This window comes from Rhinoraja longicauda, chromosome 26, assembly GCF_053455715.1.
Source record: "Rhinoraja longicauda isolate Sanriku21f chromosome 26, sRhiLon1.1, whole genome shotgun sequence".
Classification (NCBI taxonomy): domain Eukaryota; kingdom Metazoa; phylum Chordata; class Chondrichthyes; order Rajiformes; family Arhynchobatidae; genus Rhinoraja; species Rhinoraja longicauda.
This window is the reverse complement of record NC_135978.1, coordinates 6,470,029-6,487,792: the sequence shown is the minus strand read 5'-3', so window position 1 is coordinate 6,487,792 and position 17,764 is coordinate 6,470,029. Positions and strand designations below refer to the sequence as shown.

Here is a 17,764-nt window from a genome sequence, read left to right as displayed (position 1 = left end):
GACACACACTAGGGACAATTTACAATGTTTACTGAAGACAATTAGCCTGCAAACCCTTACGTCTTTGGAGTGTGGGAGGAGAGCAGAGCACCCGGAGAAAACCCACGCAGGTCACAGGGAGAACGTATAAACTCCGCACAGACAGCACCCGTAGTCAGGATCGAACTCGGGTTTCTGGCGCTGCGAGGCCGCAACTCTACCACTGTACCTCCGTGCAGCAAGGAACAGCAGATGCTGGTTTGCCAAAAAAAAACCCAAAAAGTGCTGGAGGAATTCAGTGAGTCAGGCAGCATCTTTGTAGGACATGGATAGGAGGTGTTTCAGGTCAGATCTCTTCTTCAGACTGATCGCAGGGGCGGGAAAGGGGAGGAAGAAAGTTTGAAATTGGGGGGGGGGGGGCAGGACAAAGCATTGCAGGTAATAGGTGGATAGAGGTGATGGCTTTTTATTTGATAGACAGATGTGAGGAACAAAGGCCAGAGATAAAAGCAGGAGGTGTGAGACAGACGGTGGAAGAGTTGCAAATAGTGAAGCCAGAGGAAAGAATGTAGAAGAGGAAGGGGAGAGGAGTGAAATAGGTGCGTGTCTAGCTGGGGTGGGGGTGGGGGGGTTGAAAAGGGTGGGGAGAGAAAAGGGGGGTTTGGGGAAGAAAAGGGGGGGTATAAGAGAGAAAGGGGATGGGGTTGATAGAGGGTTCCTAAAATTGGAGAATTCTATGTTCAATAAACAAGTTCAGAAGAACCAAATTGAGGATTTCAGCAGCAGATGGATTGGAGTAAAGGAGAAAGGTGGAAACATTAAATGGCGTTTACAAAAGACTTTTGAAGCTCAGTCAAGACCCAATCCTCAAAAGGCAATGGTTGAACAACAAACCAGCTGCTCATCCCAACTAAATGAGGGGCAACTGATGCAACGGCATTTGATCACTAGCAATGGCTGCATGTTCATAAGGTCATAAGTGATAGGAGTAGAATTAGGCCATTCGGCTCATCAATTCTACTCCGCCATTCAATCATGGCTGATCTATCTCTCCCTCCTGACCCCATTCTCCTGCCTTCTCCCCATAACCTCTGACACCTGTACTAATCAAGAATCTATCTATCTCTGCCTTAAATATATCCACTGATGGCAAAGAATTCCACAGGTACACCACCCTCTGACTAAAGAAATTTCTTCTCATCTCCTTCCTAAAAGAACGTCCTTTAATTCTGAGGCTATGATCTCTAGTCCTAGACTCTCCCACTAGTGGAAACATCCTCTCCACATCCACTCTATCCAAGCCTTTCACTATTCTGTACGTTTCAATGAGGTCCCCCCCCTCATTCTTCTAAACTCCAGCGAGTACAGGCCCAGTGCCGACAAACGCTCGTCATAGGTTAACCTGCTCATTCCTGGGATCATTCTTGTAAACGTAACATATCTGCATAACATTAGGTATTTGCTCTTTTAATCTGTGAAGAAATGGATAAAATATGACAACTAGGTACTTCTGCAATCAGTAGTTTCATTCACATGCATCAACATTCCAGAAAGTTCTTTGATTTTAAAGCTCTTCTAAAAGTTTCACCAAATCTTCCCGCCCACGATATTGTTTCACATCAATTTGTTCTTAGGTCAAATTTAAAATTTAAAAATGTTACCATTTGCTGTAAATTAGATGATAATGTTAAAATCACCAGAAAACAAGCAGATCGCTAACAGTCTCGGCCTGGTCATGGAATTTTACATATTTCATTTCTTCATTACACACATTCAGGCTAGCAGAGCCCATTTATAAAGTCATTATCTTACTATGGGCCTTATCATAAAGGTTTTCATGGTCAAAATACTGTAATGTAATTTCTGCATAATTTTCGACTGGAATAAAATTTATTCCTCACTTAAATCGGTGAAACCAATTGATGATCTGCTTTGTGTGGGAAAGAACTGCAGATGCTGGTTTAAATCGAGGGTAGACGCAAAATGCTGGAGTAACTCAGTGGGACAGGCAGCATCTCTGGAGAGAAGGAATGATAATCTGCTTCGATTTCTTTCCCTTTCTTGTAACTGGTTAGTATTGCTAAATAGTTTGGCATTATCCTCGTAGATGATGTATGAGGAGAAAGGGCAGCAGGGTGGCGCAGCGGTAGAGTTGCTACCTTACATCGCAAGAGACCCCGGTTCGATTCTGACTACGGGTGCTGCCTGTAAGGAGTTTGCACGTTCTCCCAATGACCACGTGGGTTTTCCCCGGGTGCTCCGGTTTCCTCCCACATTCCAAAGATGTTCAGGTTTGTAGGTTAATTGCCTCCTGTAAATTGTCCTTAAGAGTGTGGGAAAGAACGAGTGTTCTTGTTGGTCGGCATGGACTCGGTGGGCCGAAGGGCCTGTTTCCACGCTGTGTCTCTCAAACTAAAAACTAAAACTAAATCCTGACTAATCATTATGTTGCTTCTTTGGATGCAGCCTTTTGATCGTGCGTTCTGCATTTAGTGGCTTTTAAATGAAAGGAAACTTGCCAAGGTGAGCCAGATTGCCTGATCCTATCAGGATTCCACTCACACTCGCTGGCGACTCTGGCATTCCCCCCTGAGAAAGACTGCGTGGAGCAGTTGGGTCGACACAAAATGCTGGAGTAACTCAGCGGGTCAGGCTGCATCTCTGGAGATAAAGGATGGTGAGGCTTTGGGTCGAGAGCTTTCTTCAGACTGAGAGTCAAGGGGAGAGGGAAACTGGAGGTGTGAAAAGGTTCAAAACAAATCAGAGCGGGCACCGATGACCAAGGAAAGGCGGAGCCCACAATGGTCCATTGTTGGCTGTGAAAGACGTGATAACGAAGGGATGTAGGGATATATATGGGCCGAAGGGCCTGTTTCCACGCTGTGTCTCTAACCTAAACTAAACTTAACTAAAAAGAAACAACTTCACATATTGCTGAATGCCAAACAAATGAATCTTGCACCGAACAAATGTCTCTTTCAAGTCATAGTGTGATACAGTGTGGAAACAGGTCCTTCGGCCCAACTTGCCCACACCAGCCAACATGTCCCTGCTACACTAGTTCAACTGCCTGTGTTTGGTCCAAAACTGTCCTATCCATGTACCTGTCTAACTGTTTCTTCAACGTTGGGATAGTCCCAGCTTCAACTACCTCCTCTGGCAGCTTGTTCCATACCACCCATTCCCACCACCCTTTGTGTGAAAAAGTTACCCTTCCGACCCCTCAGTAGGCAGTGGAGGCCAATTCTCTGAATGTTTTCAGGAGAGAGCTAGATAGAGCTCTTAAGGATAGTGGAATCAGGGTGTAAGGGGAGAAGGCAGGAACGGGGTACTGATTGAGAATGATCAGCCATGATCACATTGAATGGTGGTGCTGGCTCAAAGGACCGAATGGCCTCCTCCTGCACCTATTGTCTATTGTCTATTAAATCCTTTCGCTTCACCGTAAACCTATGTCCTCCGGTCTTCGATTCACCTTTGGGCAAGAGACTCTGTGCATCTACCCGATCTATTCCTCTCATGATTTTATACACCTCTACAAGGTCACCCCCTCATCTTCCTGCGCTCCAAGGAATAGAGTCCCAGCCTGTGCAACATCTGCCTATAGACCCTCGAGTCCTAGCCACATCCTCGTAAATCTTTTCTGTACCCTTTCCAGCTTGACGACATCTTTCCTATAACATGGTGCCCAGAACTGAACACAATATTCTAAATGCGGCCTCACCAGTGTCTTATACAACTGCAACAGTACCTCCCAACGTATATCCTAGCGTCTAGTGTATACTAACGTCTTTACCACTGGTGTGTCAAGTTAAAAATTCATACAGATATTGGGGATTCCCTCTGTCAACGGAACAATGGAACACAAACGACCTCAAAGTGCTGGAAAAATAAATAACGGCAATTTAAATCGTGAAATTTCGCAGCGTCAAAATGTCCACGATAATCACACTTAAGAGGCCGAAATTATAGGATGTGATGACAATCGTGATAACATTACAAATCAGTCTTTAACAGTCTGAAACGTATTTTGTCTTTTGTCACTGAGTAATGGTTCTGAATGTCATGGCAGAGTGGAGACCTCCTGTCTCTCCTTCGTGATATAAATAACCTTAATTGTTTTGTGTATTCCATACCCCTGTGTCTCCGTTAGTTAGAAACATAGAAACATAGAAAAATAGGTGCAGGAGTAGGCCATTCGGCCCTTCGAGCCAGCACCGCCATTCAATATGATCGTGGCTGATCATCTAAAATCATTACCCTGCTTTTACCCCCGTATCCCTTGATTCCTTTAGCCCTAAGAGCTAAATCTAACTCTCTCTTGAAAACATCCAGTGAATTGGCTTTCGCTGCCTTCGGTGGCAGTGAATTCCACAGATTCACAACTCTCTGGGTGAAGAAGTTTTTCCTCATCTCAGTCCTAAATGGTCTACCCCTTATTCTTAAACTGTGATCCCTGGTTCTGGACCTTCCCCCAACATTGGGAACAGTTAGTTGACAAAGTTGATTGAATAACATGCTTATATTTCTGAGTGAGCAACCGAGCCTGCCCTGGAGAGGATGACTCACGAAAAATGGTGACGGTCAGAAATCCCAACGCTCCTTTCAAATGACTGACCTATTTTCTGATCTTCCACCAGTCCTCAAATTAATGGACCAAGGAAAACCTCCTCAATTAAATCCTGCCTGCCAATTTCCCGGGGACAGACAGAAAGTGCTGTGTGGCACGGTGACGCAGCGGTACAGTTGCTGCCTCACAGCGCCAGAGACCCGGGTTCGATCCCGACTACGGGTGCTGTCTGTACGTAGTTTGTACGTTCTCCCCGTGACCACGTGGGTTTTCTCCGAGATCTTCGGTTTCCTCCCACACTCCAAAGGCGTGCAGGTTTGTAGGTTAATTGGCTGGGTATAAATGTAAAATCGTCCCTAGTGTGTGTGGGATAGTGTTAATGTGCGGTGATCGCTGGTCGGTGTGGACTCGGTGGGTTGAAGGGCCTGTTTCTGCGCGGTATCTCTAAACTAAACAAAGTGCTGGAGTAACTCAGCGGGACAGGCAGCATCTCTGGAGAAAAGGAATAGGTGACGTTTCGGGTCGAGACCCTTCTTCAGAATGACTAACTGCAGACGTTGTTCCCCTCCACCATCAATTTCCCTGAGCTGAGTATTTTCTTTCAACCTTCCATCTCAGAATGGCGGCACTTTATGAAAGAAATATGACAAAATAAAGCTACTTAAATGTTAGGAATTGTATTTTCCTTCCTACTTGAAAAATAAACGAGACATTTTTGAATAAAACTCTTTTGTTTCTGTTGTCATTCCAATTCTGACTATCTGTTCTGCTGCCTTTCTGCCACCCATTGTTCAATTGGCACGTAGAAGCAACACTGACATCTACCTATTTGCCAAGTAACAACAAAGCCAAGCCACTGCTTTTTTTTAAATGAAAAATATTTATTCAAATATTAAAATGATATTTACAATACAATAAAACCAAAACAGAACCCACCGCCAGAATACTATACAAACAAATATACTGTGGCGCGTCGGTAGAGGCCCGAAATAAAGGCAAGGAGCCAGGTATTTTGGGGGCGTTAAGGTTTTAATGGTCGGTTAGCAGACGGGTCGAGTCTGCCAGAATGGCTTCGCGCCCAAAACCATGTCCTTATATCTCTAGTACCGGACCGCCCCCCTGGACTGGTCCATTCCCGTGCCGAGGGGTCGGTAGTGGTATGGCCCGACCCTTGGGAGCCGCCACAGGACCCCCCCCCCCCCCCCCCCAGAACCGGAGGCACAAAGCGCACTGGTGGTCGCACAACCCGACCGGACCGCGTACGGTAATCGGTCGACAGAGGGGCCGGCGGAGGCACAGTTGGAGGGACAGGTGGTGGGTCCCGGAAGGGTGGGCGACCTCGTGGCCGAGGCTGGGTAACCCGCACCGGTTGGTCAATGTCTAAGTGGGTCGGCTTCAGGCGGTCAATTGACACGGCCTCCGGCCGGCCCCCCATGTCCAAGATAAAGGTTGTCTGTCCGTGCTCCAGCACCCGGTACGGGCCCTCCTACGGCCTCTGGAGTGGCGTCCGGTGGGCGTCACGGCGCAGGAACACAAAGGCGCAGTCCCGGAGGGACGATGGCATGTAAGGGCGGAATGTCCCATGGCGGGATGTCGGCACGGGTGCGCGCGTGCCAACTCGCTCTCGGAGGCGCTGTAGAGTGGATGAGGGCGGTTCCTCTCGCCCCGGCAACGAGGGCACGAACTCCCCGGGCACCGTGAGCGGGGACCCGTATATGAGCTCCGCTGACGATGAAGCCAGGTCCTCCTTGGGCGCAGTCCGGATGCCCAGCAAGACCCATGGTAGCTCGTCCATCCAGTCGGGGCCGGAGAGTCGCGCCTTCAGCGCTGTCTTCAGCTGCCGGTGGAACCTCTCCACCAGGCCGTTTGCCTGCGGGTGATAAGCCGTGGTGTGATGCAGCCGCACGCCCAACAGGTGGGCCATGGCGACCACAGCTCGGAGGTGAACCAGGCCCCAGCTGTCAACGCGGTATGCATCAAGCTCCCGACCTTCTGGACCACCCGGGCTCGCGTTTGGTTTTACCAAGCGGAGGCCCAGTTCCAGCTGCGGGGCATCACATCCGATGACACCCGTTTCTTCCACCTGGTGGGAGCCCTTGACCAGGACACGGCCGAAGAGGTAACGGAGTTCCTCCAGGACCCCCCGGCCCACGATAAATATGAAGCCCTTAAGGAGCTGCTGCTCCAAACCTACGGGCTAACCCGAATGAAGCGGGCCGAAAGGCTCCTCCACATGCCAGGCCTTTCGGCCCGCTTCATTCGGGTTATCAACAAAAGCTTGTCACTGTACCTCGGTACACGTGACAATAAACTAAACTGAACTGAAACTGAACGGATTGATTGATTGATAGTTTATCACATGTGAGATGTCACAATGAAGTTCAATGAACACCATACACAAAGTATGCAAACAGTACAGGGCGCGGACATAGTTAACTCAAAGTTGACTCAGTGGGCCGAAGGGCCTGTTTTACGCAGGAATAAGCCATTCGGCCCTTCGAGCCAGCACTACTATTCAATATGATCATTGTTGATCATCCCAAATCAGTGCCCCGTCCCACTTTCTCCCCATACGTCTTGATTCCGTTAGCCCTACGATCTATATCTAACTCTCTCTTGAAAGTTGACTCAGTGGGCCAAAGGGCCTGTTTTATCTCTAACACTAAAACTACAACGACCACTCTGTATCAGTCTGAAGAAGGGTCTCGACCCGAAACGTCACCCATTCCTTCTCTCCTGAGATGCTGCCTGACCTGCTGAGTTACTCCAGCATTTTGTGATACCTTCGATTTGACCAGCATCTGCAGTTATTTTCCTACACTCCGTATCAGCCAGTTCACCCTGCACCTTCAATGGATGAGTGAGCAACTACTCCAGTAAAACTGCCTTCGACGTGGCATTCGGACAGTAATCCTCAATTACAATTAAAAAACGAACTTGTGCTATAACTCCAGAATAAGCGCTCAACTATGTATACACTGGAATATAAGCTAGGCCTGTATACACTGGAATTTAGACGGATGAGAGGAGATCTTATCGAAACGTATAAGATTATTAAGGGGTTGGACATGTTAGAGGCAGGAAACATGTTCCCAATGTTGGGGGAGTCCAGAACAAGGGGCCACAGTTTAAGAATAAGGGGTAGGCCATTTAGAACTGAGATGAGGAAAAACTTTTTCAATCAGAGAGTTGTGAATCTGTGGAATTCTCTGCCTCAGAAGGCAGTGGAGACCAATTCTCTGAATGCATTCAAGAGAGAGCGAGATAGAGCTCTTAAGGATAGCGGAGTCAGGGGGTATGGGGAGAAGGCAGGAATGGGGTACTGATTGAGAATGATCAGCCATGATCACATTGAATGGCGGTGCTGGCTCGAAGGACCGAATGGCCTCCTCCTGCACCTATTGTCTATTGTCTAACTAAGAAAACCAAGCGCAAAGCCAACGTATTATCTAACTATCTAACTGAATATGCCACCTTTTGCTAAGGATAATAAATAGATCCGTATGCAAAAAAAAAAACAGCGTCAAGTATCTGTTGAGCGATTGTCAGCAAATTAAAATTGTGGCAACTGACAACGTGTACAAAGCTCGAGGAGGCTTTCAAACAGGCATAACACATCACCACGGTATTGATTCGGTGCCTGATCTCACCATCTCACTCAAATCAAATTCCCTTATTTAATTAAGTGCGATGCATTTCAGGAAGAGATTGGCTAATTACTTTCCAGGAATCAATCAACACACTGTATTACTTCTGGGGAAATTCCTTGCTTTTCCTTCTGACTTCTCTCAGTGGAGACGATCGCGCCATAAATAATTCAACGCTACTCGTGATTCCCTTTTGCCTGTAACTTTGATATGCTGTCCGTTTGCAGTAGCACAAACTTTTAACTCGCTCTCTGTAAAACGGTGTGGAAAATATACAGTACCAGCATTCATGATATATCACCTGTCATAGAAACACAGAAAATAGGTGCGGGAGTAGGCCATTCGGCCCATCGAGCCAGCACCCCCGTTCCTGCTTTTTCCCCCATATCCCTTGATTCCGTTAGCCCTAAGAGCTAGAACTAACTCTCTCTCGAAAACATCCAGTGAATTGGCCTCCCCTGCCTTCTGTGGCAGAGAATTCCACAGATTCACAACTCTCTGGGTGAAAAAGTTTTTCCTCATCTCAGTCCTAAATGGCCTACCCCTTATTCTTAAACTGTGACCCCCTGGTTCTGGACTCCCCCCAACATCGGGGACATTTTTGCCTGCATCTAGCCTGTCGAATCCCTTAAGAATGTTATATGTTTCCATAAGATCCCTTCAAACACGTTCACGTTCACGTCAAACATGTCTTGCATGCCGTGTTCCACAGCACAGGTTGGGTCGTGGCAAATTAGATTTGGTATTAAAAGCCTTAAAGTAAATTAACTTAAGAGTGTATAATTCTGGTCACATGTGGTCAGTCTAATGCAGAAAACATTCTGGGAGGCTTATCAGATTTCCCCGCAAACATCTTGGTTTAACTGAATCATCTGTGTGTGTGCCATGAGGCAGATATTGCTAATGAATACAGGCCCCTGAACACAGGTTGTGTGTCAGAAGCAGCCCAGGGAATGCTGCCAAGTCCTCTTACCGCAGACAGACACAAAATGCTGGAGCAACTCAGCGGGACAGGCAGCATCTGTGGAGAGAAGGAACGGGTGACGTTGCGGGTCGAGACCCTTCTCCAGACTAGTCAGGGATAAGGGAAATGATACTTTGACGATGATGCAGAGAAATAAAGACACAATGAATGAAAGATATGCAAAACAAGCAACGATGATAAAGGAAACAGGTGATTGTTAGCTGTTTGTTGGGAGAACATGAGAGGCTAGTGCGACTTGGGTGGGGGAGGGATAGAGAGAGAGGGGGAATGGACTTGGGTGGGGGTCTGCAGTTCCTTCCTACACAAGTCCTCTTACCATGTAGCTCCATTTGATAATGCCACAGATATAGGGAGCTTCAAGTAGTTGGCAGCAAAACTAGCAAGGTTAGCCAGTTAGAAATTTGACAGCATGCTGGGATCAAATGATAGAGGCAATTAAACTTAAATGCCTGTCTAACCCTCATTTCAGACGCAAAGATCCACAATGTTCTGAAAATTAGTTCGGTGATTGATGTAGAAACATGGAAACATAGAAGATAGGTGCATGAGTAGGGGAGTAGGCCATTCGGCCCTTCGAGCCAGCACCGCCCTATAATATTATCATGGCAGATCATCCAGTATCATTACCCCATTCCTGCTTTTTCCCCATATCCCTTGATTGCGTTAGCCCTAAGAGCCACATCCAACTCTCTCTCGAATACATCCAGTGAATTGGCCTCCACTGCCTTCCCTGGCCGGGAATTCCACAGAATCACAACTCTCCTCGTCTCAGTCCTGTAACATCTACGATCATTGATTGACGATCGGATACTTTGATTTGCTGCCGTTCGTTCATAAATACAGATCTCCAATGGTAAAATTGCCATCTGCTGATCTGCCTTGTGGCGGGTCCAAAGTGGTTTAGTTTTTGAGTTTAGTTGAGTTTATTGTCACGTGTACAGTGAAAAGCCGCCTCATACAACCTTGGTTGGGGTTTGGATCACTGTCCGTATCACAAATAGCTTAACCTGTTCAGTGCCACCCCCGAGTATACTCGGGTCAATAGACAATAGGTGCAGGAGGAGGCCATTCGGCCCTTCGAGCCAGCACCGCCATTCAATGTGATCATGACTGATCATTCTCAATCAGTACCCCTTTCCTGCCTTCTCCCCATACCCCCTGACTCCGCTATCCTTAAGAGCTCTATCTAGCTCTCTCTTGAATGCATTCAGAGAATTGGCCTCCACTGCCTTCTGAGGCAGAGAATTCCACAGATTCACAACTCTCTGACTGAAAAAGTTTTTCCTCATCTCCGCTCTAAATGGCCTACCCCTTATTCTTAAACTGTGGCCCCTTGTTCTGGGTCATGGCCAATGGTGAAAAACAAAACCTGGCAGTGAACAGGTTAAGCTGGTTTCTGAAGGAAGTGCATCTGACCGCTTCTCGCGTGGCACCACGCTTCCTCTGAACCAGCCAGTCAGTCATGGGATACCAAAAGAAAGGTCATGCAGTCAGGTTACTGCTTGGGTTAGGGTCGGGTGGGCACGGTGGCGCAGCGGTAGAGATGCCGCCTTACAGTGCCAGAGACCCAGGGTACTGCTCGTGCAGAACTTGCACCTTCTCCCTGTGTGGGTTTTCTCCAGGATTTCTGGTTTCCTCCCACACCTCAAAAACATTTTGGTTTGTAGGGTAGGCCATTCGGCCCATCAAGTCCACTCTGCCGATTGATCACGGTTTGCAGGCTTCAGTAAAAATTATAAATAGTTCCGAGTGTGTAGGATAGTCTAATTTACAGGGTGATCGCTGGTCGGCACGGACTTGGTGGGCCGAAGGGCCCAATTCCAAGCTGTATCTCTAAAGTAAACTAAAGTAAAAACAAGGAAAAGTAGTAAAAGAAAATCAGATATAAGGTTGGAAAATGAACTGTAAGAAGTGTTCATAACACAATTGTACGTTAAAAGATACAATCCTGTTTGTCCACGTTACAGCATAAGGTTAAAAGAAATAGGTAAGAAATATAGAAGACAGCAAACTTTAAACTTTAAACATCATAAGATCATGAGATCAGAAGCGATAGGAGTAGAATTAGGCCATTCGGCCCATCAAGTCCACTCTGCTGTTCAATCATGGTTGATCTAATTCTCCCTGCCGACCCCTTTCTCCTGCCTTCTCCCCATACGGGCGGCACGGTGGCGCAGCGGTAGAGTTGCTGCTTTACAGCGAATGCAGCGCCGGAGACTCAGGTTCGATCCTGACTACGGGTGCTGCACTGTAAGGAGTTTGTACGTTCTCCCCGTGACCTGCGTGGGTTTTCTCCGAGATCTTCGGTTTCCTCCCACACTCCAAAGACGTACAGGTATGTAGGTTAATTGGCTGGGCAAATGTAAAAATTGTCCCTAGTGGGTGTAGGATAGTGTTAATGTGCGGGGATCACTGGGCGGCACGGACTTGGAGGGCTGAAAAGGCCTGTTTCCGGCTGTATATATATGATATGATATGATAACCTCTGACGCCCGTACTAATGAACCTCCACGTCTTTGGAGTGCGGGAGGAAACCGGAGCATCCGGAGAAAACCCACACGGTCCGCTGGGAGAACGTCAAAACTCCATACAGGCAGCAACCGTGGTCGGGATGGAACCCGGGTCTCTGGCGCTGCAAGGCAGCAACTCTACCGCTGCGCCACCGTGCCGCCCTTTATTTGCCTTTGTTTTCTTCCATGGAAAAATAAGCCTAATAATAGAATAACATCGGTGGCAGATAAATTTGCTCGCCAATCTAATTTAAAATGTTGCCATTTCAGGAGAGATTTCTTTTTTGTCAGTGAGCTCCTCTGTTCGGAATACAGAACTGAGACGATCATGCAGGGCCTTAGCAGTTGTGCATGCAGAGCACATACTCACTGTTGTAATCTTATCTCTGATACTTGTGCCTTGTGCAGTTGCAAGTGGAGGATTGCAGTTTTGGGCCTGGCATTACAACAGTACATCTCTAGCTGTGTTGATAGAAAATGCAAGCGTTTATAAACAAGCTGGTGTTTGGTTTTGTGTCAATTCCAGGAGGTTGTAAAGAAACTGGAGTTTTTTCGAAGTGAATAACAGAGCATGTGGAATGATTGCAGTTTCCCCTTGTGGCCCCAGCTGGCCGTGATAATGGGTTTGCTCTGTGACTGTTAATTAGCACTGACAGTCGATGTGGCATAGTACAATCAAAACCTTTACATTAAATCAAATTCACATTAGAACTGTAAAACTAAAGGTCAAATGCTTTCAATTTTAACGTGAAAGAATGGTCCTGTTTTCAAAAGCTGAGAGGGTTCAGTCTACTTCATATCCTGAGGTGAAAAAGGACTCTCAAATCTTTCTAACGGTGGCGCAGCGGTAGAGTTGCTGCCTCACAGCGCCAGAGACCCGGGATCGATCCTGACCACGGGTACTGTCTGTACGGAGTTTGTCGATAGGTGCAGGAGCAGGCCATTCGGCCCTTCGAGCCAGCACCGCCATTCACCGTGATCATGGCTGATCAACCACAATCAGTACCCCGTTCCTGTCTTCTCCCCATAATCCCCTGACTCCGCTATCTTTAAGAGCTCTATCTAACTCTCTCTTGAAAGCATCCAGGGAATTGGCCTCCACTGTCTTCTGATGCAGAGAATTCCACAGCTTCACAACTCTCTGACTGAAAAAGTTTTTCCTCATCTCCGTTCTAAATGGCCTACCCCTTATTCTTAAACTGTGGCCCCTGGTTCGGGACTCCCCCAACATCGGGGCGTCTTGTACGTTCTCCCCGTGACCTGCGTGGGTTTCCTCCGGGTGCTCTGGTTTCCACCTGCACCCCAAAGACGTACAGGTTGGTAGGTTGATTGTCTTCGGTAGAAAAATTGTCAATTGTCCCTAGTGTGTAGGATAGTGTTCGTGAGCAGCAACTCTACCACTCTGCCACTGTGCCCCGACAAGTTTAAAAATTAGTTTACATTTTTTCCACAGTTTGGTACTGGAGATCCCTTCTATCCCTCAAACCAGAAATGAAATTCTCTCAATTCAAAACCTATTACAGTCAATTGGGATAAATATTGTGCTTCAAACTTATTGAGTGATTATGCAATTGAGAATAAAAAACAAAGTTTATTTTGTATATTTAGCTTGTGCATAAAATAATATTTTACAAGCAGATATATATATCATAGATTTCCATAGATCTATGTATATTCTTGGAAAATAGTGCTCTGCCTCCTAATTGTAAATAATTTTATATGCATCTGCTATCCATATAGTTTGTTGTGGAGCAGCAAAAGAGTGGCACGGTGGCGCAGCGGTAGAGTTGCTGCCTCACAGCGCCAGAGACCCGGGTTCCATCCTGAGTACGGGTGCTGTCTGTACGGAGTTTGTACGTTCTCCCCGTGACGCCCCTCGGTTTTCTCCGGGTGCTCCGGTTTCCTCCCACACTCCACAGATGTGTACTCGGGCTTGTACTCGCTGGAATTTAGAAGATTGAGGGGGGATCTTATAGAAACTTACAAAATTCTTAAGGGGTTGGACAGGCTAGATGCAGGAAGATTGTTCCCGATGTCGGGGAAGTCCAGAACAAGGGGTCACAGTTTAAGGATAAGGGGGAAGTCTTTTAGGACCGAGATGAGAACGTTTTTTTTCACACAGAGAGTGGTGAATCTGTGGAATTCTCCGCCACAGAAGGTAGTTGAGGCCAGTTCACTGGTTATATTTAAGAGGGAGTTAGATGTGGCCCTTGTGGCTAAAGAAATCGGGGGGTATGGAGAGAAGGCAGGTACAGGATACTGAGTTGGATGATCAGCCATGATCATATTGAATGGCGGTGCAGGCTCGAAGGGCCGAATGGCCTATTCCTGCACCTATTTTCTATGTTTTTATGTTTCTTGATGTGCAGGTTTGTAGGTTAATTGACTTTGGTTTAAAATAAAATTGTAAATTGTCAAAGTTAAATTTACACCAAGTCCGTTGCAAAGTTTCTCGCTCTCGAACCATCCAGTCAGGGGGGAAAAAATAAGAGCTTTTATCTTACGGCTCCCTCAGGATTTCTAACTAGATATTCCATCAGTGGTTGTGTCACAGTGCATTACTGAAGTTACTTCACACGTACAGTGGCTGGCGGTGGTTGCAATGGCTTTTCATACACCTGAAGGAATGTCAGTAATACATCACTGATTGTGCAATATTCTGTGGGCGAGGCAATTATCAGGTTTAAACATGGTCTGAAATTGCACAGTGGGCAAACACCTTTACGGAATAAGAATGGTTTTAAGATGCCGTGGTAGTTTCAACAACTCTACACCGTCCTTTCGCAAGTCCATATTCTTGCCATAGAGGGAGTACAGAGAAGGTTCACCAGATTGATTCCTGGGATGGCAGGACTTTCATATGAAGAAAGACTGGATAGACTCGGCTTGTACTCGCTGGAATTTAGAAGATTGAGGAGGGATCTTATAGAAACTTACAAAATTCTTAAGGGGATGGACAGGCTAGATGCAGGAAGATTGTTCCCGATGTTGGGGAAGTCCAGAACAAGGGGTCACAGTTTAAGGATAAGGGGGAAGTCTTTTAGGACCGAGATGAGAACGTTTTTTTTCCACACAGAGAGTGGTGAAAGGTAGTTGAGGCCAGTTCATTGGCTATATTTAAGAGGGAGTTAGATGTGGCCCTTGTGGCTAAAGGGATCAGGGGGTATGGAGAGAAGGCAGGTACGGGATACTGAGTTGGATGATCAGCCATGATCATATTGAATGGCGGTGCGTACAGGCTCGAAGGGCCGAATGGCCTACTCCTGCACCTATTTTCTATGTTTCCATGTTTCTAAGTTTGCGCAGAGTACAGGCATCATTTATAAGCCAGCTGTGCTTTTTAAAATTTTTGATTTTGCCAGCTGCAGGAACTCCAAATCTGTACGTCCTCTCTCTTCTGTGCCAAGATGCAGTGCGTTACTTACATTTTCACGTAAGGATCTGAGTAGCCGTTTGCGTCCATTGCTGCTAAATGTGCACATCGTGCTATGCCGACAACAAGCCCGGACTTCTGTGAGCTATACTTCAAAGAAATGAGAATCCGGCCACGCTCCTCCAGTGACTTGTCCTCCGTTTTATCTATCTGCAAAGAAGTACAGTGTTAAGTGGATCATTTAATCAGTGATAGTAATGGTAAGAGTCCTATGCACCTACCAATGCAGAACAATACATTGCTGCATAAGAAAATAACTGCAGATTTTTTTTTTTTTTTTTTTTTTTTTTTTTTTTTATATCAAAAAATACTTTATTCAAGTTATAAATATCATTTACAAACCATCATTTTTAAACAAACCCATCCGACATTTCCGGAGGTTACATATTCAATACAGGCATTTACTTGGACATTTACATACATTTACATACATATCCCTTATTTGGAGGGGCGTCTCTCTCCCCCACACCCTGCCCCCCATGTCCAGCAGCGGAAGGACCCTAGACTGTGGTCCTCCCCCACAGGGCCTTGGCGTTGGCTGCACCAAGCTTCAGAGCGTCCCTCAGCACGTACTCCTGCAGTCTGCAGTGGGCCAGTCGGCAACATTCCTTGACGGACAGCTCGCTCCGCTGGGAGGTCAACAAGGATCGGGCAGACCAAAGAGCGTCTTTCACCGAGTTGATGACCTTCCAGCAGCACTCGATGTCAGTCTCGGAATGAATAACTGCAGATGCTGGTACAAATCGAAGATATTCTCCAGCATTTTGTGAATAAATACCACATTCCTAGTCTGACCTTTCTGTCATGGGCCTCCTCCAGTGCCATAGTGAGTCCCACCGGAAATTGGAGGAACAGCACCTCATATTTCGCCTGGGTAGCTTGCAGCCCAGCGGTATGAACATCGACTTCTCCAACTTTAGATAGTTCCTCTGTCCCTCTCTTCCCCTCCTCCTTCCCAGATCTCCCTCTATCTTCCTGTCTCCACCTATATCCTTCCTTTGTCCCGCCCCCCTGACATCAGTCTGACGAAGGGTCTCGACCCGAAACGTCGCCCATTCCTTCTCTCCCGAGATGCTGCCTGACCTGCTGAGTTACTCCAGCATTTTGTGAATAGATTGCTGCAACTGCTTAGTTTTATCGCGCTGTTCAAATAACAAAATAAGATGTCCACACCATAGTTTCTCAGGGATACTGCCTTAAATGCTGAAATAGTCATTAAAAGCCACTTCCTCCCTCTCTTCTCATGCGTGCTTTGTATCTACATTATGACGTTTTGCCTGTGGTGTTGTGCAACATGTAAAATTGTAGATCTTAGTTTTTCTTTGCAAGTTTTGGGAAATAAGTACCGTGACAATGTTTTTCTTCGTTTAACGGGGTAACCTCGTTTAAAGAGGTTTTACAGAGAGGCGGCACGGTGGCGCAGCGGTAGAGTTGCCGCCTTACAGCTCCAGGTTCGATCCCGACTACAGGTGCTGTCTGCACGGAGTTTGTACGTTCTCCCCGTGACCTGCATTGGTTTTTTCCCCCGAGATCTTCGGTTTCCTCCCACGCTCCAAAGACGTGCAGGTTTATAGGTTAATTGGCTTGGTTTAAATGTAAAGTTGTCCCTAGTGTGTGTAGGATAGTGTTAATGTGTGGGGATCGCTGGTCGGTGTGCTGAAGGGCCTGTTTCTGCGCTGTGTCTCTAAACTAAAGCAGGTGGCAAAAAACCTAAAGCCAAACTACCTGATCACTGAGACATGTAGTTGGTAGAAGTTGGTGGAAGTTGGGTGAGTCCAGAACTGGGGAAGAGAGTGGAGGAGCGGCACAGATCTTGCTGGCTCTGGGAGGGAGGGAGAGAGAGAAAGAGAGAGAGGAAGGGAGGGGGAGAGAGAGAGAGAGAGAGAGAGAGAGAGAGAGAGAGAGGGAGGGAGGGAGGGAGGGAGGGAGGGAGGGAGGGAGGGAGGGAGGGAGGGAGGGAGGGAGGGAGGGAGGGAGAGAGAGAGAGAGAGAGAGAGAGAGAGAGAGAGAGAGAGAGAGAGAGAGAGAGAGAGAGAGAGAGAGAGAGAGAGAGAGAGGGAGGGAGGGAGCAGCCCCCGCAAATGGAGGCGCTCCGTCACCGGTCCCTCGGACACCCTCCCCGCCCGTGCTCCCGCTCTCACCCGCTGCACCCTCCAACCCCCCCTCTCTCCCTGGGGTGAGCGGCGGCGGCGAGGAGGGAAGTTTCCTTGGGTTTGTTGTGCGAGGGGGCGCTGCCATCTCTCGCCTTTTCCTGGCTCTGGGTCGATGACGATCTGCTCTCCTGTAAACCTTCGCCGGCAGCTTCTGCCTCCAGTCCCCGCCGCCGAAGAGCTTGCCGCGGGCCGGATAAAATTTCGTGGCGGGCCGGATGTGGCCCGCGGGCCATAGTTTGAAGATCTCTGTTATAGAGACACATAAAATTATAAAAGGACTGGACAAGCTAAACGCAGGAAAAATGTTTCCAACGTTGGGGGAGTCCAGAACCAGGGGCCACACAGTCTTAGAATAAGGGGGAGGCCATTTAAAACTGAGGTGAGAAGGAGCTTTTTCACCCAGAGAGTTGTGAATTTGTGGAATTCTCTGCCACAGAGGGCAGTGGAAGCCAAATCACTGGATGGATTGAAGAGAAAGTTGGATAGA

General features: G+C 47.3%; 1 protein-coding gene across 1 annotated transcript in view; it reads right to left on the bottom strand.

Annotated features, from left to right (window-relative positions):
- Nucleotides 1-17,764, bottom strand: part of LOC144606538 (double C2-like domain-containing protein beta) — a 231,945-nt gene that overhangs the window by 27,244 nt on the left and 186,937 nt on the right. Inside the window, exon 6 of the mRNA XM_078422791.1 lies at nt 15,117-15,274. Within this exon, the coding sequence (XP_078278917.1) occupies nt 15,117-15,274 (158 nt within the window). The remainder of the gene's footprint in view (nt 1-15,116; nt 15,275-17,764) is intronic.